At 34.0% G+C, this 25,282-nt stretch overlaps 1 protein-coding gene across 3 annotated transcripts in view; it reads left to right on the top strand.

Annotated features, from left to right (window-relative positions):
* The window catches only part of SNX4 (sorting nexin 4), a 50,019-nt gene that overhangs the window by 12,694 nt on the left and 12,043 nt on the right, over positions 1-25,282 (top strand). For all 3 annotated transcript variants that reach the window (XM_039843250.1, XM_039843252.1, XM_039843251.1), the window contains exons 3-8: positions 1,671-1,806; positions 1,884-2,033; positions 2,613-2,660; positions 7,901-7,956; positions 12,700-12,772; positions 18,717-18,778. In XM_039843250.1, coding sequence (XP_039699184.1) covers positions 1,671-1,806; positions 1,884-2,033; positions 2,613-2,660; positions 7,901-7,956; positions 12,700-12,772; positions 18,717-18,778 — 525 coding nt within the window. The remainder of the gene's footprint in view (positions 1-1,670; positions 1,807-1,883; positions 2,034-2,612; positions 2,661-7,900; positions 7,957-12,699; positions 12,773-18,716; positions 18,779-25,282) is intronic.

Raw genomic sequence — 25,282 nt, 5'->3', positions numbered from 1 at the left:
TAGAATAGATAAGAATGCCTCGGTGGCTTGGGAGGCAGTATGATGTCATTACTTAATTCTTCTAGTAATTCCCCCATCTGCCTTCTAGTAATTTGTAAAACAGGACTAATGATGCTGTCACTTTATTGTGAGGGTTATATTAAATGTTGCATGTAAAACTAATTATGTGCTATTAAATATTTGTTAAGTGATTGGGATAGTTTTGTGGTCCAATGAAATCTTCTCTGTTTTTATTCAGTTTCCAATGACTTACCTTAAGTGGTCATTTTTTTTAAACACTTAGCAGATCTTCTAACAGCCTTGTAGATATACTGTTTATAGCCTGTACTGCTTATAGCTATACTACTTATTAGCAAGGTGTGGGTTCTGTTGGTAATGATTTTGAATAATTCGAAACTGGATATTAACTTAGATGTTTTTTCCACTGAAGTCGACAGTTTGAATTGGAATAGGATTAATCATGGTTAATGGTTAGGTCAACTCTTTGTAACATAGTATGATTTAATAATCCTGTATTTTTGCCAAGGAGCCATTTGTACATTTAGAATTTTATAATTTGTTTTCTTTTTATCAATATACAGTGAATAAATTTTGTGGCAAACTTAACATATAAATGATAAAAACGTTGAACATCTTTGTGCCGAACACAACATAGTGTATATACTTTCTCAAGACTTTATTCCAAGACTGATTTATTCTGTGCCTTTATGCTCTACTGTGCAAATGCACGTCATGGTTATGCACATGTTTATTAAAGGGCCTTTAAGTTATTGTCAAGCAAACAATTAGAAAATAGGAAGGTCCTGATAATGTTTAGAACAATGTTGCTTTCTAACAGTGAGTATGCTAGCAGAAATCTTAAGTAGTCAAAATAATTTCAAATGTACTTTATATGATTTACCTGAACTTCCTCCAGCTATAAGTTGAACTTTTACATGGATGAGACATGACATTGCCTGAAGCTCTTAATATTAAAAATAGGGCTAGAGGTGAATTTTTGCATCCTTTCTCCATCACCCTTTTAAAGTTAATTAACATTTTGCTTTTGTGGATATTTCCTGGTTCTTGGATGGATCCGATTCATTTATAACCTCAAGGCGAGATTTTGCAGTGTCTTGGTCTTTGGCATGAATGTTGTTCTCTTATTGTGGCAGAAATGCAGTTAAAGGTATTTTTTATTTAATGAATCAGTAGCTAAGCCAGGTTTTGTTATAGTATACAGTCAGTTATCCTACATTAACTGAATACATGGAACCTTTCAGGATGTTCCTAATATGAATAGTTCTCTTTAAGTCCAATAGGTTTTCTGTAACAGAAGGAGAATGGTTAGGAATGAGGGCTTTGGAATCAGGTGCATCTGAGTGCTCTACCCACAGATCATTGTGATTGTAGGAAGAGCATCTACTGTGCAGCTGCTTCCTCATCTGTAAAATGGAGGCAGTCCCTGCTTCATAGAGTTGTTGTAAGGATTAAATAAAACATGAGAGCATTTGGAATCTTGCTTCCTGACATATCATCAGTTTGACTTAAATAAAATCTTATAAAAAAAAAAAAAGCCGTGAGTGCCTGGTTCATAAGTACTTAGTAAATGGAGTTATAAAGTTTAAAGGAGGTTGTGTACATGAATTTGTATTTTTTAAAAATAATGGGAATCTTGTATTTCTTTTCAGGTCAGTTGAACACATTGATGGTCAGAGTGTCCTAACAGACTCATTATGGAGGCGGTACAGTGAATTTGAGTTGTTGAGAAACTACCTTTTAGTTTACTATCCACATGTTGTTGTGCCGCCTCTACCAGAAAAAAGGGTAAGAAGTGAAATGGCAGCATAGTTAAGAAGTATTTAACATTGAGACTATTTTTCATGATTGTTTTATTTACCTAGGCAGAATTTGTTTGGCATAAACTGTCCGCTGACAACATGGATCCAGATTTTGTAGAAAGACGACGAATTGGTTTAGAAAACTTCCTCTTGAGAGTTGTTTCACATCCCATCCTTTGTAGAGACAAAATCTTCTATTTGTTTTTAACACAGGTATTTTTCTTTTATTTAGTTTTTTAAATATTCATTTGACTTGGAATTTTTAAAATTTTGGAATATTTTTTCTTATACATTTTTTTCAATTACAGTTGACATTATATTGTTTAAGGTGTACAGCATAGTGACTAGACATGTATATAACTTATGATCACTCCAATAAGTCTTGTTGAAATGCCTAGTCTTATGGATCCTTTTGGAGCAGCTTTGTTAATTTGTGTGCATTTCATTGTTTTTTTGTTTGTTTTGAATTTCAAAATTATCGGTTGTATCATTCTTTTGGCTAACAAAATACTTAAAGATACTAAAGGCAGTACTTTTTGGTATCACTTAAATGATGTCAAAGTTAGTCTTTAGTTTTTCGAAGCCCAAATTGTAAAATCTTGGGTTCATCTTTTGGTAATCTTTTGGAATCTGAACTGTATGTTTAATTTTGAAGTGAAAATAATTATTTTTTAAATCTCTCTCCCATCTCTCCTGATAAAAGAATAGAATGATAGGTATTTTATTTAATTTGGAATATTCCTTATGTTGTTTTATTTTGCATTGATTTCTAAAATTAATTTTAATTTTTAGGAAGGTAACTGGAAGGAGACTGTGAATGAAACTGGGTTTCAACTGAAGGTAAGAATATTTGTATGAAATAGTTTTCCGTGTACAATTGCCAACACAGTGCCATGTACTTAATGGGTACTTGCTATTTTTTGAATTTTGTGCTAAATGTTAAAATTTAGCACAAAAAAAAAGTAGAAAGAGAAAAAATTTTTTCTACACAGCAAATATAATCAGTTATCTAATTTTGTCATAAACTCATAATTCATAAATATTTTGTTGGCAGATTACATGAAAAATTAGAATTTTCTTGGCTGTATTTTATGACTTTAGTTAGAATTTTAGTTAAGAGATTTGAAATAACTCTACTTTAAAAAATTTATATTTTGATAGAGCTTTCTGAGAACTCTAAAATATGTTAATAAGGAAAAGACAAAACTAAAATATAATTGTTTTGGTGATGTCTTTTTATATAATAGAAAATTTAAAAATTTTTAGTCATTGCTTTAGTCATTAGTTGTTTGTCCTTGAACCCAGTTTTTGGCCATAACTTTGGCAACCTTGAGAAAACTATTGAATTTCTCCATCCATATAGACTATGCTGTTTACTGACTGCTTTGAATCTTGTGTGTAGGTGCTATTTAAGTGTTCAGACATAATATATTATATTTGGGTAGCCTTATGGTAAAACCATGGTTTTACAAAATCTTTGAAAGGTAATAATACTTAATATACAATATAAATAATTTGAGAAGTCAAACTTAATGAAATGGACCAGCAGTAAAATGGAGAGAATTTGTATTCCTTATTTCATTGTATCCGTTTCTTGTTTTAAGTCCTTTCTTCCATTAAGGAAATGAGACTTTTAGACTATCTCAAACATATATATGCATCCATACATAAAAACATATGTATGTGATGTTGTCTACATACATACATATATGTAGTCACCTTTCACTTATCCAGAGGTCATGTCTTTAGCAGTTACCACTAACCTGACCACAGTTGAAAGCTGTGATTTAAACAAAACTAACTTCTAAGATGTTCAGGTGGATGTAACATGGCTTACTACTATACCTATAGAAATACTTCGGTCCTTTCACATATTACCCACTTAATCTTATTATAGTTATTCAGACAAACTTGACTATCTAATTTCTAGGCTGCAACATATTAGAAGAAACTTTAAAAGGTCTAAAAGCGAATAATACTGTTGGAGACAGGCACACTGTGACAGTAGTGAAAATTGATAGCTAAGCCTGCTAGCAACGAAGGATAAGAATGATATGAGAGTCAAAACTGCAGTATGAGGGCATTTGATATGGGGCCAAATCCCAATGTACCTGTGTAGGCCCTAGAGCTTCACTATATCATAGATGGGTTCAGTATTATTTGTTTATAGGGGTTACCTAGAACCCTCAAGAAAGGTTGAATTATGCTTGCTGTGTACTCATAATTCAGTATTTTTTTTTATTTTTAGCCTGCAACTAGGTTTTTGGTTTTTAAAGTTTTTTCATTCAGTGTTTCTTACTGTACAACCAGCCAGTTTTGTGCATCTCAATTTGTTGGAATTGTTTGTTCAAAATACCGAATCCTAGAGTTCACTCCAGATATATTGATTCCCATCTTCCTAAAATATGACAACCATTGCTGCAAGGTGATAGATGAGAATATTTTTAGGAAGATAATTTTAGAGTGTCAAAAATGGTAAAAAGAAAAAAGAAAACATTTTTTAGAACCTAAAGCAGTATCTTATCTGAGTATTATTAGCATTGCATGTTTACTATGTGTCAAGCACTGCACTATAATATACTGTATTTTTTTTTTTTTTTTTGGCTAAGTATTGCCTCAGTAACTTTGAGGTTAGTTCAGTATTCCTATCTTTCAAATGAGGAACTCTAGAAAGTGCCTTACCCAAGATTACATAGTTAAAAGTGATAGAGTCTGAATCCAAGTCTAGGCCTAAATCAGAGCCCTTCTTAATTACCATCTCATATTACCTCTCTTTTCACTTATTAGCTCTGTAATTAATGTATATAAAGATGGTTGGTAAAGGAAGTGTTGGAAACTATATTTCAATGAAAATGAGATCATTCTGAATCAGGCCAAATATTTATGATTTTATAAGAATATTTAACCTTGGCTATTGGATTGTTGTCCTCAAATTGAAATGTCAGCTTACTTTAATTTTCCTTTTATCAGATGTCTTTAATTTAATCTCTAATTTGGGCCTACTAGGTTAATATTTTATTCAATCTTAGAGTAATTATTATATCTAGCAAGATAATTATAAAAATTTAGTTTGTTTTTATCTGTGCTCTATTTAACGTAAACATGAACAACAGATATTTTCATCACTGCTGTATATTTTTTTTTCTTGAATATTTATGTAATACTCATGTTAATCAATTCAGTGAAAGGAGAGCAAAGAGTTTATCTCTAGAGTAATGAACATATAAACTAAGTGGTTTAAAGTAATATTTTAACTCAGTTAACTTAGTAACTTACTTACATGAAAGTAAGTGTTATTCATACGCCCAAACCTTAAATGAATTTAGGCTGACTCAGGAGAATCCGGAGCCCTGTCTGTTGCTTGAAGCAGGGACTACCAGAGACAAGATCTGGGCCTTTAGAATCTCTGCTAATTTGTATATCACACAGGAACTCTGAGAGAGCCAACATGGAGATTCTAAATGCTGGGTGCCCATAGAGTGTCAGGTACTCTGCTAGGTGCTGTGGATAATTATTGAATGATCTGAAAACTTTCTTATGGAGCATATATTTTAGTAGTTGGAGACATCAAATTAACATTTAAATAATATACTTTCAAGTAGTTGTAAGTGATATAAATTTAGGAAATAAATCATCTTTGTGAAAGAGTATGACAGCAGAGATTTTATTCCAGTGGTTATTTTGAGATAAGATGACAAAATGGGAATACTTTTGAGAATAAAAAGGGTTACTGTTAACAGTTAGACTAGGACTACAGGTATAAAAACCAGGACTGTTCTGGGCAAACTGGGTCACATGGTTGAAAAGGTAACATTTGAACTGAGACCTGAATAATAAACCTGCAGTGGAGTCAACCTCGGGGGCCTCTGTTAGAGAGAGTCCAAGCTGAGTGGTGGTTTACTAGGCAAGGTAAGAATTAGGAAATGAAAAAAGGAAAGAAAAGGTCCAGGACAAGGAAAGTAAAGTATGTAATAGGAGTTGAAAAGGGAGGGAGAGGTGAATTTTAAAGGAGAACATGGGAAAGCTGAGTTGGGGTTATAGAATAGTCTCGGTTATTTTTTCCATTCAACCAATACTTTTTGCATAGGGTTAAAGCATAGGGTTAAAGCAGTGAACAAAAAGAAGCAGATTTAAAATATTGCTTGGCAGCTCTTGTGCGACTCCAGGGCGCGCCATTCACATTGCACTTTTTTTGAATGGCTCATATTCTAGTGGATAGCTAAGAAACAAGTAAGCAACTAAGATGATTTCAGATAGTGCTGTGTTAAGGAAATAAAATAGGGTGGTATGAAACAATGATGTAAGAGCTTTTTAATTTTATTTTAAAAATTCATTTCTAATTGTAGTTGACATACAGTATATTAGTTTCAGTGTACTACATAGTGACTCAACATTTATATACCTTACAAAGTAATCACCACAATAAGTCTTAGTGTCTGTCACTGTACATAGTTATTATAATATTGACTATTCCTATGCTGTACATGACATCCCTTGACTAATTTTATAGTTTGTACTTCTGTAAGGGCTTCTTTAGATATTGAATGGGGAACCTGATAAGATCGATGGTAACCTTTCAGATTTGGAACAGTCCAGGTAGTTTATTAGAGATGTAGCATTGGGGAGAGTTTCTAGTTTGTTGACATTTTAGACGGCTTCTTTTTTTATGGAATCTTGTGAAATGATGAGCAGATTGAGTTGGGTGTTGTGATGGACTTGACCTGACAGAATGTTTGGTAAGCAAAGATTAGGATGGTGATGGTTTACATTTTATATGACTTCTAAATTGGTAAGTTGGTGATACTAAAAGTTAAAAAAAAATTGATGGTATTAAGAAGTATGAGATTCATGAAAAGATACAAAATAAAATTTTCTCCTTTACCAATGGTTTTTATGTAATTTTATTATCATTTAAAGAATCATATTTGCACATTAATATAAAGTCATCAATACTTTGTTTAGTGATTTTAATTAATTTAAAGAACATATGTCTTAAATTTATAGGTGCTTTTATTTGTAAAGACTTTTGTAATATTAGTTTGTTTGCCCTTGAGATGTAAGGAGGGTCAAGAATTGGTGAAATACTGATTTTAGAAATAAGACAATCCCCCGAAATCAGTGACAAATTAAGCTTCTTTTGATATTCTTGATAGCCTCCTTTGAGTTTCTTTTGGTCTGAAGTTCTAGGAGTCTGAGTTTGTGGAGTAGCATTATATGTTGCATTTTAAAATTTTAAAATTTTCTTAGCAAGTAATGTGGGGACCTCTAGTATTTTTGTTTTGTTTTATTATTTTGGGATTTGGAATTTATTATTTTGAAATTTGGAATAATGTAAAAATTTTAAGCTGATTGGGATTTTAAAAACCAAACCACATTACGAAATTGACTCCTGTTTGAGCTACCTTTTATTGAACCCTGTAGTTTCTGTGCTTGGTCAGAAAAATAATTTGGTGGTTTTTTGTTTTTTGTTTTTTAATTGAGAACTTAGAATAGGTAGTTAAAAAGTTGTGTTTTCTTATAACATTTTCTGACAGCTAGGAAGTAATTTGGTATTATCTGGCTTGTTTTACTTTAGTACACTTATTACTTTAGTACTGTCATTTCCGTACTTTGTTTTCTAAAATACTGATCATGAAAATAAGGAAAAACCAATACACATTTGGTTTGGATTCCACCTGAGAATTACCCTTGGTATTGCATAAACTTCAAAACAGTAGTTTTATTTAGTTTATATATACAGATTATTACTTTTCTTCATTTAGAGAAAAAGTAAACTACTTTTTTCAGTCTATTTTGTTAAAATAATGCAGAGCAATATGCCTGTTAGCATGTTGGTGTTTATAGTTGCTTTACTTTGATATTGAATGCCATGTATTCAGTTTAATTTATAACATTCTTTTTGTAGTGTTTTCAAAAATAACTACTAAGTTCTTTTTTTTTTTAGTTATGTGGAATGTGTTTGACACAAATAATATGAAGAAAACTGTTCTTGAGCATCTTAATTCTAAGGGCAAAATAAAACTGTTTGGATTTATACCCTGAAATGTAATTGTATTAAGTGAATAAATTATTTTTTCCAGGCAGACTCCAGGTTAAAAGCGCTTAATGCAACATTCAGAGTGAAAAACCCAGACAAGTAAGGTTTTGTTTTATAAACAGTTACAATGTTGTTTTGAATGATGCCTATCAATCTTTTTAATTTTTCATTTCTGAATGTATGCACTTTATTTGCTAAATATTTTAAATAATAATTCACATTTGGTGAAATCCTTTTATACTCTAAACTGCTTTTGAAATTTGGTAACTTTATTGGGTTTAAGTCTGTGAGTGTCTGAAATTTTTGAAAATTAAACTACTGCTTTTTTCTAGAAGGATTTATTAAATGTTGTTGAAGGTATCAGAAAAGTGAGAAAAGCAATTTTAATATCATATAAAATAGTTTTTCTTATATGACTTTGCTTGTCAAAAATGTACAAAGCTCAAGATAAAATTATACATTATATATTTTAATAATAAACTTTCTACCTTGCATACCAAGAAAACTTGGTATAAATGCATACTAATATAATAATTTTATAGAGTCAATTATTTGACTTCATTAATGTCAGTTTGGTATTTGTGAGAGCATTTCTATATTAAAGGAAGCTCATATATTCAGAAATAATTTTTCTTAGTATGGGACCTACGTATTTCTTAAGATTTTGGTTTTGCTCATTCTCTGAATTTGGTAGATAAGCTCTTCATTATATGGACCTTTACTTGGAGTTTGATTCAGCTATTTTTCAGTTAGAAGTGTGCTCAGGCAGATGAGGCTTTTCCATTTTTGGCAACCAAGTTTATGAGGTCTGTTAGAATTACTCTAGTTAGGCCTTCAAGCATTAATTTCTACATAGTGTAAGTACTCAGTAGACAAACAAAGGCCAAGTTTGCATAGTCTGATGCCTGACTTTATAAACCATAATTCATTAACATAATGCCTCTGGTTTTTAATATACATTTTGAATATAAAATAATATTTTAGATTTTTGTTAATTAGGAAATTGTGATGGTGACCACTGAGTTTTTTAATAGACTTTATTTCTTAGAGTAATTTTAGGTTCCCAGCAAAACCGAACAGAAAGTACAGAGTTCCCACATATCCTCGGCCTCTATACATGACACCGCTCCCATACATTCAGAGCCACTCCCACTCTATCAGCGACCCCGCCAGAGTGGTACATTTGTTAAAATCGGTGAAACTACATTGACACATCATCATCACCCAAAGTCTGTAGTTGACATTAGGGTTCACTGTTGGTGTTGTATATTACATGGGTTTTGACAAATATATGACACATATTCATGATTATAGTATCATACAAAGTATTTTAACTACCTTAAAAATCCTCTTTGCCCTACCTGTTTATCCCTCCCTTCCCACAGCCCTGGCAACTACTGGTCTTTTTATTGTCTCCATAGTTTTACCTTTTTCAGAATATCATATCATACAGTATGTAGCCTTTTCAGATTGGCTTCTTTCACTTTATGAAATGCATTTAAGATTCCATTGAGGTTATTTTTAAGGGTTATAATGACATCCATGGTATATGAGATAAAAAATGTTCTCTAGATTAAGAATTAAAGTTATGTCACCCTCCCAAAAAAGTAAGGTCACCCTCCCAAAAAAATCTTATAAGGAAAGTTTATGACCTTGATGGTGTACATTCATTAGAGGAACATGTAGATGAGACTTTTTCAAATTAATTTTTATATTAATATTTTATCAATTGAGTGCTTTTCAATTTAATGAAAAATATTTTGTCAATTGAATGTCTTCCCTTTTCTCACCTTAACCAGGTCATCTAGGTTGCGAAATTTTATTTAATATCCATACTATATACAGTCATGTGCCACATAACAACGTTTCAGTCAGTAGTGGACCACATTTATGATGGTAGTCCCATAAGATTATAATGGACCTGAAAAATTCCTATCTCATAGTGGTGGTGTAGCCATCTTAAATGTTGTAAGGTAACGCATTACTAACGTATTTGTGGTGATGCTAGTGTAAACAAACTTACTACACTGCCAGTTCTATAAAAGAATAGCACATACAGTTATGTACTGGTTTATGTATTTACCATACTTTTTATTGTTATTTTAGAGTGTGCTCTTTCTACATAATAAAAAAAGTTTGCTGTAAAAGAGCATGCTGTGTTAATGCTGGCAACAGCCTTATACATCTTGTGTTTACTGCATTTCTTGATTGCATCATATTCTCTTATGCTTGATTTATTTTCGTGTTATTTTGTATAGTGACATGCTATAAGGCTTGTAGCCTCAGAGCAATAAACTCTGTCACTGAGGTTTGGGTAAGTACACTCTGTGATGTTCGCACAATGATGATATCACCTAACAATGTGTTTCTCAGAATGTATCCCTGTTGTTAAGTGGCGCATGACTGTATAGAATTTTAAATATGATATGACCAATAACATAACCAAGGCAATTTCTTGCTTCTAAGTGCTTGTTAAAGTGTATAATTAATGTCTAATTAGTATTGGAATTTATTTGCCTTAAGTTCTAGATAAGAGAATTGCCTACATTAGTCATTGTTATAAAAGATTCTTAATATATGGAATCTGTTCTAGGTCTAGCTGGCCTAATAGGTTAATTATTATTCATACCGTTACTAAAATAGTTTACATCACTAAAATATTTTTATTCTGTCCTTTTTAAAATCTAGAAAACCAGAAAGATTGTTTCAGAGGGATTGCCAAAGTTGATATTTGCTTTAAACTAGACTGTTAAGAGCAGTGAGAAGAGGACCTTGAGTCTTCCACTTTGATGTGGCAATATTTAGACAGTATTTGGGCAATATTTAGGAGGTAGACTGAGTGGTTAGTAGAATGTGTAGGATGAAAGAAAGAATATATAGCATGAAAGAATGCATAGGAAGGAAATAGAGACGACACCAAGCTTTTATTTTTAAAATTGCTAGGAAACATACAAGAGAGAGGTTGGCGGGGAGGAGAGAGGATAAGTTGAGTTTTGGATATGAGGAGGTACAAATATCTGCTAGTCGGTTGACTTTATAGATCTGGCATTTAGGAGAGAGAGTTGGGCTGGGGGTAGAAATTTGAAATTCAGCAGCTTGTAGATCCTCATTGTGAAGCTTTGTGGGTAATAAGTCACATAGAATGTATAGATTGAAAGAGCGATTGTAAGATGGCTGAGGACCTAGAACTGAACCCTGCAGAAGCCAACACTTTAAGCGCGTTTCCAAAGTGTAATTGAGGATTACCAGCCTCTGAATCCTGTGGGTGAACTTGTTATAAATTCAGATTCCTGCATCCCACTAGGGCCTTTGTGTACAGTTGTGCTGATTATTCACACTCCTATCTTACTGAGAGGCCCTCAGCAGTGTTTTTAACAAATACTTCAGGAATTCTTTGCACACTAAAGTTGGGGTGTGAGAGATGGGTGAAGGAAGTAAATACTGCAAAAGAGACTTTAGGAGTGATCAGAGAGTACAAGAGAAATCACGAGAAAATGACACTGATGTCAAGGGAACAAATTTTTGAGGAGGGTGAGGTCAGCTGTTACATTGCTGGAAGGATCAAGTAAGATGAGGACTAAAGTATATTAGTGAATTTTAAAAACATGAAAATAGTAGGTGACTTTGTCAGGAATATTTTTCCACTCTAATGCTGGAGGCAAAACTAGATCATAGTGGGCTGAGCAGTGATTGGGACTGGAAGAAATGATTATTGCTGGAGAGGTAATGCTTTGTAAAAGAATCACTGTGAAAGGTGTGAGTATTGAGAAGGTATTAACAGTTGAGTGCATTGTCAAGGAAATTTGTGTTTGTGTGTGTGTGTAAATCTAGGAGACACCTACATTAATATACTAAAGAGAAGGAGCTTAACGAGAGAGGAAGTTACAAAATAAGAATGTGGAGTATAGCTGGGATTGAATAGAATATTGGATAGGAAGAAGGATCCTAGAAGGAAGGAAGAAATAATAGATGTAGATATGGGAAGTTTCTTAAGTTTACTGACAGGAAGTGGGGGTGGAAGTAGTTTCTATCTGATGACTTCTGTTTAATCTTTGAAGCTTGGTTGGAGAGTGACAGGTGGTGGTATAAAAAATTTCAGATCTTGATGGAGAATGGTAGTTAATTAGATTAGGGAAACATTACTGAACAGCGTTAAGATTGAGATTAGATACCATGAGTTTATGGCTGCACCTTAAGATTCTTTAAGCACTATGAATTTTTTCCTGTTTTTTTGTTTTGTTTTGTTTTCAAGTAATTTTTCATACCAACAAATAATATCTCTGTCTCAGTCCAATAGTACAAATTATGAAATATATATGACATCTTTACTTGGTTTTAAAAATATTTTTTTTAATGGTTTTATTTTAGCATTTTTTGAATTTGTATTGGTGTGTAAATGTTCAAGATCAGCATGTGGTTAATTAGAGTCAGTTTTATTATTCTCAGGAATTACAGTTTACCCTGAAAAATGTGGGAGTTAAGAGTGCCAACTGCCCCGCCCCCTGCACAGTCGAAAATCTGTGTATAACTTTTGACTCCCCAGGAACTTAATTACTAATAGCTCACTGTTGACCAGAAGTCTTACTGATAACATAAACAGTTGATTAACACATGTTTTGTATATTATATGTATTATATACTGTATTCTTACAATAAAGTAAGCTATAGAAAAAATCATAAGAGAAAATACATTTACAGTATTTATTGAAAACAAAATCCACATTTAAGTGGAACTGCTCAGTTCAAACCTCTGTTGTTCAAGGGTCAACAGTACTGTTTTGTCTTTCAATTTTTGATGTGTTTTCTTGAGAAAAAATGATGTTTTATTGTTTCCTGTTTCAGGAGATTTACTGAACTAAAGCACTACAGTGATGAACTACAGTCTGTCATCTCACATCTTCTTCGAGTCAGAGCTGTAAGTGGTCCCCAAGAGTTTTTTGACACACATTTGTACAAAGTGCTTCTTATTTAATCGTTATGTTTTTAAGTTTTATGATGAATAACTGATTTTTACATTCAAATTGGTGTGTTCATCATCCAAACTGCATTTTTAAAAAATGTGAAATCGTCTATGGCCATGCCACCCTGAACAAGCCCAATCCTGTCTGATCTCAGAAGCTAATAAGCAGGGTCAGGCCTGGTTAGTACTTGGATGGGAGACCACATAGGAAGACCAGATGCTGTAGGTGTAAAAAAATAAAAATAAAAAATAAGGGATTGTAAGCTGACAGGGTCCTTGCAATCTGTGAGGTCAACCAAGGGTTGTCTCATCTAAAAAAAAAGAAAAGAAAAAATGTGAAATGTTTCTGGCATAAACAGTTTGGAGAATTTTAGCCTGTTTTCTTTGTAGTTTGTATATGGTTGTTTTGACACCTTGTCAAAAGGCCTACCATTTCAGTGTTGGAATATGATGAAATAAGTGGTATTTTAGATCTACATATAATAATATCCTGCTTTTTTCCAAGGCTTTTTTTTTTTAAGATCTGTAAAATAGTTTATATGTTAGGCTATCTAGTGTCTGTGCTGTTAAATTCTAAGTGAACTTATTTGAGATAATGGTCTGCCATGACAGAAGGCACTAGAGATCAAGGAATAATCATTGTACTTAGCTGTATAGTTTGACTATAACAGACATGGAGGAAAATACATTTGGGTAAATTAATGTACCCAGAAAATGTGTCATCCACTCTAGTCCTTTGGAGTAACCTAGAGGAAACTTATAGCTTGCCTTAAAGGCTCTGAAGGTACTGGGTTGCCAGGTCTAGGATCACATCTTATGCTAATGGTATCTTCTTGAAATGAAATATATTATCTGATATTTGTTTTAATAAAAGAGGGTGGAGAGTGAGCCAGTTTTGGAAGAAACTAGATTGCCATATAATAATTGTTGAAGGTGAGTGTTGGAAAGTATATCCTACTATTCTCCACTTTTTATATGTTTGAAGATTTTCATAATAAGTGTAAAAAAACAGAATAAGGGGAAAAAAATTCTTCTGAAGATCCTCATATTGGTTCAATTTCCTGTTTAACCATTCAGAGTACCATTGGACTCTTTAAATAAATTGTAAGATACTTTCTAGAGAAAGAAAAGGTACCCATGAGAATTAGTAAACTGGAGTCAAGAATTGGGTATTGGAAAGGACTGTGGATTAATAAGATAAAATTTCTAGGCCTTTAGTTGCCTTCAAATTACCCAAACAAACTAGGCAACAGTTCTTTTGGAAAGTAGAGGTAGAGGACAAAGACGCCCCAGAAGAATGGAAGGACAAGTCATACTGCTTTGTCTTCTGGGCCAGAAAACTTAGAGAATCTACTTAAATTAGAGGCCTGGCACAATTTTCTATCATTTCCGCATCATTTTCTGTCATTGATGTTGTCTGTATAGCAACACTGCCTGACATTGTATTCTGTACTCGTGTGTTAATTATCTCCCCCACTGGTGTATGTGCGCTCCACTGAGTGGGAGCTTTGTTCTCTCACTGCTAAACCCCTGGGATAATGCCCAACTTGTAGAAGGCACTCACTGCATATTTATTAAATAAATGAATAAACGAATATATATGCTGACAGTTTTTTATTTAAAGAGATCTGAAAAAGCAATAAAATAAATTGCTTCTTGAATTTAATTATAACTGACCAGGGAGAACTGGTAATTAATGTATATTTGACAAGAACCTTTGAAGAAATTGACCTTGTCATCAAAGAGTTCGTAATACACAAGACAATTCTGGATATAGATATTTGTCCTCAACTTTATGAAAACAAACTTCAGAAACTTTATTGAAAGGTAGCTTGAGTTCTTCAAAGAAAAGGCAGCAGTTGATTTGTGAGTCAGATTGAAATTCTGACTGTATAAATGAGAGAAATGCCAGTGAAAAATATAGAATGCTTTTTGATTAGCTAAAATCCTGATTGTTTTAAAATTGGCAGAAATGCTGTTTAATCATGGATAGTAACAGAAAAGTAAAAATGAAAGGTCAAAACCTTTGTGGACAGAAGCCTGCAAGACAATGCAGAAAGCACCACAGGGAGGGCCTTTTCGTGATATTCAGAGTGTTGAAAGAAGGCTTAGATACCATTTGAGATAGATGATGAATTTTTAATAGATATGAAAATAGAATTATTTGACTGTCTTTTCTGTCAAGGAGAATTCTTTTGAAAGTACAAGAGGCAAAAAAAAAAAAAAATTACAGATAGGTTAAAGAGTTAAATATTTAAGACATCGAAACAGAACAACCAGAAAGGGCAGATGGCCTTAGACTGAGAGGAGCTGGGTTTGGAACTTGTCTCTGCCATTTGCCAGGTCCTTATGACAAATCCAGTACGTTTTCAGAATTGTTTTTTTCCCCCAGAAAATGGGAATATTTGCCTTGCATATAATTAAGTACTTAATATTTGTTATGTGAATGTGTACCTTATTCGTAGGGTTATGAGACTTGGGAGAAATAATTTGTTTTGTAAACTAAAACAAAAAATAATGCTGATGTCTAATGTTTATTTACCACTATATATCAGCCATGGTGCTCAAGCATATTATGTTATTCTTACCTAATTTTCATAGTGGCCCTTCGAAGGTAGGTATTGTTCTTATCCCCATTTTATAGATTAGGAAACAGAAGCAAATGAAGTTAAGTAATTTGTTTAATACCACACTATAAATAGATGTATGGAGCTAGAATTTAAACCTTTGTCTGACTTCAGAGCCCATGCTCTTAATCACCACAAATGGTATATTGATAAAAGATGTCAATTCAAGTAGATTGAGGGAGAAGAGAACTGATTTCCACTGAGCCACCTTACTTATTGCTAGGAACCTTACAAATGTCATCTCACAAAGTCATTTGATGAAGATTGTTTCCATATTTCCAAGAGAAAGGATAGTAAGGCTTGGAGTAGTTTAATATATTCTCCGAAGTCAAACCCTAAAGTAAACAGGAGCTGAAATTTGAATTCACATTTGTCTGACTCCAAATGGGGAAATAAAATTTAAAAGGGAAGAGGGAATGTTTAACTTTGCTAATACTCTAAAAATGCAAGTTATAATTATCGAGATACTATGTAACATTTAATTTTTAGTCATTTATAAACACAGTAATATCTAGTGTTTGTGAAATATTTAGTGGTGGTGCCAGTATAAAGTATTACATACAGCTCCTTTGAGAACCATTTTGGCAGTAAGTATCAAGAGTCTTAAATTTTAGAATTGTTAACTCCTTAGGAAATAATTCAAAATAAAAGAAAAGCTGTTATGTGTCCATATTTTCAAAATAAGATCATCTAATAGAACACCATTCAATGTTGTCTTTTTAATTGTTTAATCACCTACTACTTCATTGAGGATAGGGGAGACATTCTTATAGATCCAAATGATTCAGAGCTGGGGAGGATGTTAAGATGAGTTTGTCCGATTTCTTCTGTTGTCATAGAATCTGCTAGGTGTCAGTTCTCCTCCTCTGTCAATTGTCAGATGATCAGTTTTCAAAAAGAAAGATTTGTCAACAAACATGAAATTGAAAAGTAGTCTAGGCTAAATCATTGATACAACCTCTTTTTCCTGGCACCAGTATTCTTGATTACCAATGACCATTGACTTAATCTAGTTTTAGGTTTTAATAATTCATGTTTTGTTTTTCTTCATTTTTGTCTTTCCTTTTCTCTAGAAATGATATTTTTCAGTCTTTAGTTTACAATTTTTCTTTGCTTCATCATCATCTTTCTCACTGCCCTCATGATTGAGATACAAGTCACTCCATATTTTAGTTGGGTAAAACAATTTGTTTTCATGAATAGTTCATACCAGAAACATTGTTGGTCCAATAATAACTGCTGAGTGTCTGATTTTTGCCTTGTTCCTGAGTAGAGTAGTTCCTTGGGGTTGCTCAGCTTTTTGGAGTATAAAAACTCTTGCCTGTTTTCATCATGCTTTATGGACCAAAATACTATGGTAGAACTCCTTCTATAGCAGCTGCCAGGAATGATATACTTTAAAGAAATAAACTTTTAACTGAGACTTACAAATTTTTTCTTTGAAAAATTTTTTTGATTTGCATTTTATACTTATGTTGCTTCTAGTATTTGTTCGTATGTAGCTATCTAACAAGCTCTCTCCCATGTTTAATATCTTAAGTGGATAATAAAATGCTCAGCATTTAGGAGGAGATTTCATCTTTAAAAGTGCAAGGATCTAGAAAAGTTAGTGGTCTAGAATGACATTTTGCATTTTATGTTCTTTGGAGTGCCAGTCCTGTATAATGTTCCCTACTGCAAACCATTTCTCTCTTGAATAGTCATGATTCATATAGTATTAAAATCTAAGAAATTCTGCAGAATGTTTACCAGATTTACTTGATGATAGAAGCACTTTAAAAAACAACCTTTGAGGCCATGCCACTCTGAACATGCCTGATCCTGTCTGATCTTGGAATCTAAGCAGGGTCAGGCCTGGTTAGTACTTGGATGGGAGATCACCTACAAGACCAGGTGTCGTAGGCGTTAAAAAACAAAACGAAACAAACAACAAAAAAACAACCTTTGACACTGTTGGGACTCTCAAAAAATAATTGGGAAATAACGTTCTATAAAAATTAGTTTAGAGTTGTGGAAACAGCCCTGGAAAGTTTCAAGCAGAAAAATGACTATGAGCTTTGTCTTGAAAATTGAGTCCACTGCACGGGTTAGCAAACTTTTTCTGAAGGCCAAATAGTAAATATTTTCAGCTTTTTGGGCTGTATGATCCCTGTCGAATTTATTTAGCTGAGCTATGAAAGCAGCCATAGACAGTGCTAACATGCACGAGCATGACTGTTGCAAAAGACTACAAAAACAAGCTGCAAACCTGTAGTGTGTGCTGCCCAGTAGTCTAGTTTGTATGTGTTTCTTCAGAGGAGGCCAAGGAGAGATGAAAAACATTTTATGATACTCTTAGGCCTGCTTCAAGTATTTACAGTTGTGGTTTGTTCGCTTTAAGCTAAAGTATTGAAAGGGTTAATATGGTTAAGTCTTAATTCCTCAAATTGCTCAATTCAAGTAAGGAATTAGGGAGGTAATTTATCCTCATGGTTTACATTTCGAAAGTGAACCAGGAATTTTTTTTCAGGGTTTTATATGAGATTAACTTTTTGTCTTCCAATTCATGTCCATAACATTTTGGGGGAAAGTAAAGCAAATTACTTGTGGTGTTTTGTTTTGTCTTTTGTAAAATTTGTGTGAATGGCTAGGCAGTACATATTTCATCTCAGTGATCTAAATTATAATTCTGTTGTTATTAAAAATCTAATGTGTTTGTTGGTTAGGAGCATTGATGGAGTAGCATAAAAATATGTTGCATTTGTTGAGCATTTATGTATAAAACTATTAATAGAATTGAAAATATCTATATTCTTTCCCCTGGTAAATTCCACTTTGGGGACTTTATCATAAGGAAACAATCTGAAATCTAGAAAAACCCTTATTCTCAGAGATACTTATTACATTATTTATAATACTGAAAAAAGTTAGGTTAACTAAATATCCAACAAGAAATGCTTACATATTCTGTGTACTATCAGGTGGGATTTTATGCAGCTATTTAAAGTGCTTTCTATTAATCTGTTGGATAAAATTATCACTCTTGATATAGGAAACTTAAAGACATTAATTAAAACCCGTGTATAGAAAGAAGTATGAAAGTGATTACATAAGATGACACTATTTTTCCCCATGATAAAACTTTGTGAGATTTAAATTTTTTCTTCTTTTCCATCTTTTACAAGTTTATTGTGCTAAGCATGTTTTTATTAATGAGGATGAAATCTTTTTTTTTTTTTTAAGTAATCTATATATAACTTTAACCTAATAACAGTTTCTTTTAAATATTCTAGAGAGTAGCAGATCGACTCTATGGTGTATATAAAGTACATGGGAATTATGGACGAGTTTTCAGGTAAGCATTACATAAACTTAAACAACAATTAGCTCTAATTAGCTTTTTGCCTGAGAACTATAATTCTCAGAAATTTTTGACTCTGTAAGGTTGAAGATATTTTAAAATGATATCCTGTAGTAGTAGGTTTCAAACTCGTTTAAAGCCTTTCTTTGAATAAAAAATATTGAGGAAATCTTACCTATTGGGCAGATAAAAGTGAAACAACTCTTAAGCAGTGAGTGGTACCTTTTACTTTCTTGGCAGAATGCCCAAAAAGATTTCATTGGAAATCATTGTCTTATAGAATTAGTGATTTTCACCTTTTTTGTCTTCTTTTATGTCACTTTATGATTTCCGAAGACTTACAAGATGGGTTTTTGCTCTGGAGGCAGTTTTAGTGTAAAGTAGAATATTTACTTGCATATTTTGGTTATTTGTAAACCTTTTGTGAATTTTTGTATGTGTTTATTAGGTCATGAAATTTTAGAAGTTATCCAAATCTTTTTTTTTCTTTTACAGCTTCATTGAAATATAATAGACAATTAGTTGCTCATATTTACATTGTACAATTCAATGAGTTTTTTCAGTTATAGTTGGCATACAATAATATATTAGTTTTAGTTGTACGGCATAGTGATTAGACATCTATATAACTTACAAAGGGATCACCCCACTAAATCTAGTACCCTCCTTCCCCTTTACATATTTATTACAACTTTGTTGACTATTTTCCTTGTTACACTTTATATCTCCATTACTGTTTTGTAACTATCCATTTTTACCTCTTAATCCCTTCGCCCTTTTTCACATCCCCACCTCCCTCCTGTCTCATAGCCCTCAAAACATTATCTGTATCTGAGTTTGTTTTCATTTTTGTTGTTGTTATTTATTTTGTTCTTTAGATTCCACATGTACGTGAAATCATGTGATATTTGTCTTTCTCTATCTGACTTACTTCACTCAGCGCAGTACCCTCTAGTTCCATCAGGGCAATTTTTTTTTCCATCCCTTTCTTTTAGTCTGTGTGTGTCTTTTAAACTGATGTGAATCTCTTGTAGGCAGCGTATGTAGGGATCTTGCTTTCTTATCCATTCAGCCATCCTATTTTTTTGGAGCATTTAATTCTTTTCCATTTGAAGTACTTGTTGATAGAGATGTAGTTGTTACCATTCTTTATTCATGTTTTTGATACATGTTTTTTCTTCTTAAAGAAGTCCCTCCAATATTTCCTGTAATACTGGTTTGGCATTGATGAATTTCTTTAGCTTTTTTTTTGTGCGTGTGTGGGAAACTTTATCTGTCCTTTGACTCTAAATGATAGCTTTGCTGGATAAAGTATTCCTGGTTGTAGATCCTGGGTTTTCATCACGTTGAATATTTTGTGCCAAGCCCTTCTGTTCTGCAAAGTTTCTTTTGAGAAATCAGCTACCAGTTTTATGGGTGCTCCTTGTAGGTAACTGTTTTTCTCTTGCTGCTTTTAAGATTCTCTCTTTGTATTTAACCTTTGGCATTTTAATTATGATGTGTCTTGGTGGGGGCCTCTTTGGGTTCCTCTTTCTTGGGACTCTCTGAGCTTCCTGGGGTTGTACATCTATTTCCTTCACTAGGTTAGGGATGTTTTCCATCATTATTTCTTCAAATATGTTTTCAACTTCTTGTTCTCCCTCTCCTCCAGATACTCCTATGACGTAGATGTTGTTACATTTAATTGTGTCGCATAGGGTCCTTAAATTATTATACTCTTGGCCTCTTTTTTCTTGCTGTTCTGATTGGGTGTCCGTGGCTCCTCCGTTCTCTATCAGTGATTCGAGCCTCTTCTTCATCCACTCTGTTGATTCCCTGTAATATACTCTTCATCTTGGATAATGTGTTCTTCATTTCTGACTGGTTCCTTTTTATAATTTCCATTTCCATTTTTATGTTTTTTTTAATCTCTTCATTAAAGCTTTCACTAATTTTATCTACACTTCCCCTAAGTTCATTGAGCATGCCAGTGTTTTGAACTCTGCATCTGTTATATTGCTCCATTTTTTCTGGATCTCTGTTCTGTTCTTTCATATGGTTTCTGCTTCTTTGTCTTCCCTTTTGGGCTGCCTTTCTGTGTCTGTTTCTATGTACTAAGTGAAGCTCCTAAGTCTTCTGGTCTTATTAGTACAGCTTTGTTTAGTAGGTGTCCAGTGGCACAGTCCTGACATGGGTTCAGCTGCAGGCCAAGTTTAGCCCCATCCTGTGCCCCTCTAGGACCACCTGTTAAGATTCAGCAAGTAGTCCACAGATGCTGTGCTTATAGTTGCCTCGAGAGACCATTCTAGAAACCAAGGTCAACTGCCACCAATGTGGGTCTTGGAGCTGCTCAGCAGGTAGCCCAGGATTTGCCAAGGACACAACTGGATGTGGCTTGGGTAGGGCCGTGAGTTGGGGGAGGTGGAGTTTCAGGGAATCCTCTTGGTGGAGCAACCTGTGTTATCCAGTTTGATGAAGTCTCAGCTGTGGCGGTGCTGTGTCCTCCCACTGGGAGAGGGTATAGGGCTCAATAGAGGAACAATGGAAACCACTGGCACTTCTGCCCAGAGAAAACCTTGACTCTGGCTCTCACTCCAACAACTTGGTGTCCCCATGTAAGTCCCTGGTTTCCCCCAAGCAGCCGACTGGATGCTGGTACTCAGAGCAAGCAAGTCTGTCACTGCGAAAGTCTGGTTGCGGACTTGGCACCTTTAAGAGGAATGTCCACAGCTGCTGGCTGTCACTGCCATAGCCTCTGCCCCACTCAGCTGCTCAGGACTGGGCAGCCTCGTGTCTTCGCCCCCTCCTACCTCCTACCATTGCAGGATGATTTCTTATTTCTCTCCCTAGTTATAAGGCTTCTGTTTATCTAGACCCCAGGCAACTCTGCTTGCTGTTTGCTTCATGTTTCCATCACAACTTTGATGTGGTCACAAGAGGAGATGAACAAAGCCTCTATCTACACTATTTTGCTTGGCCTCCCCAAGTCTTTTAATTAAAAATAAATCTTGCTATTGTTCCATTATCAGTCCTTTCGATTGAATTAATTTAAAAATATAACTCATTTTACATGTTTAAATAGGTAATACATTGATATGGCACAAAATTCAACAGGAACAAAAGCTTATACGATTAAGTCTCCTCACTCTTGTCTGCCATCCACCCAAGTTGCCTATTCTGAGGCAACTAATATTCGTCTCTTGGTTTCTTGTGTATCTTTGTAGTAAAATGTTGTATTATAAATGTAATATATTAACTACAAACAAATCCATGTCTTCTTTTTTTTAACATAAAAATGGAGCATGTTGTATGCATTGCTATGTTTGCTTGCTTTACCTTGCTTTTTTCACTTAAAAAACTACTCTCCAAGATATATTTTTATCAGTAAATAACAACATATTTACTGTATTGGGCTTTATATTATTATAATTTATTTAACCAGTTCTTCTTGATAATTATTTCCAGTCTTATGCAGTTGCATTCAACGCTGGAATAAAAATTCTTGTTCATGTCATTTCACACTTGTGCAAATACGTGTGTAGGATAAAATTCTCTAAATGTTATTACTGGGTCTAAGGATAATTGCGTTTGTAGTTTGGGCAGATATTGTCAAATTGTCCTATATAAAGATGTTAAAGTTTCACCAACAAAGTATTAGTATCAGTTTCCTCACACCCTCCCGCAAACATGGTTAGCAAAAACAAAAGTTAGCAAACTTTTGTCTTTTCTAGACTGATGATGCAAAACGGTTTCTCACTATAGTTGTAATTTACATTCCTCTTAATTATGAATGAAGTCAAACTTTTTTCCTAATGATTAACAGCCATTTTGTTCCCCCTATTTCATAAGTTGTCTATATTTCTTCTGTTTTTTCCCGTTGGGCTGGTAGTATGGTTTCTTAGCTGATTGGTAGGAAATCAGCTCATCTTTTAGGAAAATTGGGCTGTGGGGCAGAAAAACTTTTCCCTTCTTCCTTTCTAGATTCTTTGGTTGGTCTAATAATTACATTAGCATAAGACAGATTAACGGGAGGAAAAAACAAATTTAATTTCATACTTAAGGGGAGCCTCAAAGATATGAGACTCAAGGGCATGTAATCCTGAGCTAAGGAATGGGATAGGGGCCTGGGGCTTCAAAGGGGAGGGTGTTAGTAATTCACAGGATGTTGAGAAGAGCAGAAGTTAATTGGTATAATTCCTTTTTAGGGATTGCAGGAAAATTCACAAGCAAATTTCTTTCAAAAAGCCATGTATACATGATTAGGGATACACAAAACTCATATAACCTCAGAGCTCAAAGACCCAGGATGTATACTTTAAAAAATTTTTTGGCCGTGTACATGGTAAGTGGAGGTAAAGAGCTCTTTATAATAAAATCAAAAACCAGAGGTGTTGTAGGTTGGGATTAGTAGATAGAACACTATTGGCAGTTGATGCTAATCTTAGCTCTGTCTCTGATCAGCTGCTTGACTTTGAGTAAACCATATTAGATCTCTGAGCCTAATTTTAAGTGTCTGTCATAAAATAAAACCCTTAACTGCCACAAATTTTTTTGAAAAAATGATTTTATTGAGCCATATGCTAGCCATAAAAAGGATCAGGTCCTGGGGCATGCAGTAAAAATCATCATCAGCAGAGCTAGATGGAGAAGACATCACAGCTGCTGTCCTGAAGCTGACTGGGCTTTTATACATTAAGTCTGGAGAAGAAACACTTTATTTTGAAAGAATTTACATAGAGGGAGTGTGAGAAGGGGAAGCAGGGCTAGTTCTGAGGTACATGCATAATCCATAAGGAAAAAGTGTTTGCTATTTTGGATTGGTTGTGAGTAGTAGTCCAGAAAGTTCATGCCTAAGCAAGATGTGGTGGCACCTGGTGGTACCTGATGGTCTGCTACTAGATTATTTTCTCTAGAGGGAATAGCCACCTGGAAGTTAATTCACAATTTCAATTTACATTCAGGACTGTAAGCAGTCTTTTGTTGGTTTTGGCCTGCAGCTTGGTTAATCTCTCTTGTCTCTTCCACCCTCCTGCCTGCTGTAATTTAAGTTTAGGATATTTCAGAACTTTTTTCCTTGTCATTATTCAATTGTGGGGTGAAATGAGGAGAGTGATTTTCAAACCCTTTCTGAGCCTGGAACTTTGCTAAAATGAAATCTTATACAGAAGTATAAACAAAACCTATTACCACAGGCCTGCTTTGGGTTGGAGGCTTTCCCTCTTGTGCCTCTATCCCTGATAAACACCAGATTGGGAGAACTAAATTTAGCTCTAAATCTCTATTTTTGTGATAATAATATTTTCAATGCCCCAAATCTTGCTGCTTCCCACATTCTTGGAGTCTTTTCCTTTCTTTAACGGAATCGTAAAATACTAGAGCAGGAGGGACCTTGGTGGTTTTATAGTTCAGGGTTCTTAATCCAAAAGGTGAGGATGGATTTTGAGTTGTCTATTTGTGATTTTCCTCCCTTAGGGAAAACGTTTAAAGTCTTCATAAGATGCTGCAAAGATCAGTGAACCTCTTTGATCTGGTTTATTGAGGACCATCAGCCACCCATTAAGTACTTTACTATAGTAATTATATATCTTATAAAGTTAAAGCTAAGTCCTTCTACCCTTTAATAGCTCTTCATATGTTAATAGTTTCCCCCTGTTCCCACCAAACTGGTTAACATTTTCTATTTCCAATCATAGAAATATCCATGGACCCTGGGTTAGAACCTTTGTTTAGCTAGTGCTGCTTACATTTGAATGGGCTTACAAGTCACCTAGAAAACTGTTAAAATAAATGTTCTGACTCAGTAGATAATGGACTGGTTCTTGTGATTCTGCGTTTCTAACAAGTTTCTTGGTGACGCTGCTGCTAGACCACGGTTTGAGTAGCACAGGGCCAGACCACACGTACCATGAGGGGAGAGGTCTTGTGCCTAGCAGTGGTGATATGTAGAACTCAGTACATGTTTCTCTCCTCACATTTATTAGTTCATTTATTGGTTCATTCTTTTATTTTATGTGCCAACTATAAATGCCAAGTATTTATCAGGCACTAAACCATTTAACAAGACTATGAAGATGATTAAGTGTAAGTCATACCTTCCTTGAACTAGATTTTAGTCTTGTTTGTTAAAAAAAAAAGGAATTGAATTTGATTATCTTGACCTTGAGTTGGTATCCCATAAAAAGGTGCTCAAAGATTAGATGTATGAAATAACTTGCAGGACATCTAATAGATGGTTGATCTGGACTGTCCATTAATTCTATTAACATGAGCTATAGTTACATTAACTCTGATTGCTACCTTACACATGGCTAGTTATGCTGGTAATCTGCCAAAACCCCTAGATTTTCTTTTTCATGTGAAGAAAGGGGCTTTGGATATGTTGAATTGGAAGTGACAAAGTTATACAAATGCAGAATTGCCTTCTTTTTCATGTGGAGAACTGAGCTTTGGATACTTCTAATTTGAAATGACAGAGGTATATAAAGGCAGAACTGTTCTCTAGACATTAGAAATATGGCT

The sequence above is a fragment of the Pteropus medius genome, unplaced genomic scaffold, assembly GCF_902729225.1.
Source record: "Pteropus medius unplaced genomic scaffold, Ma_sr-lr_union100, whole genome shotgun sequence".
NCBI classification, from domain to species: domain Eukaryota; kingdom Metazoa; phylum Chordata; class Mammalia; order Chiroptera; family Pteropodidae; genus Pteropus; species Pteropus medius.
This window is presented reverse-complemented; position numbering and strand designations above follow the sequence as displayed.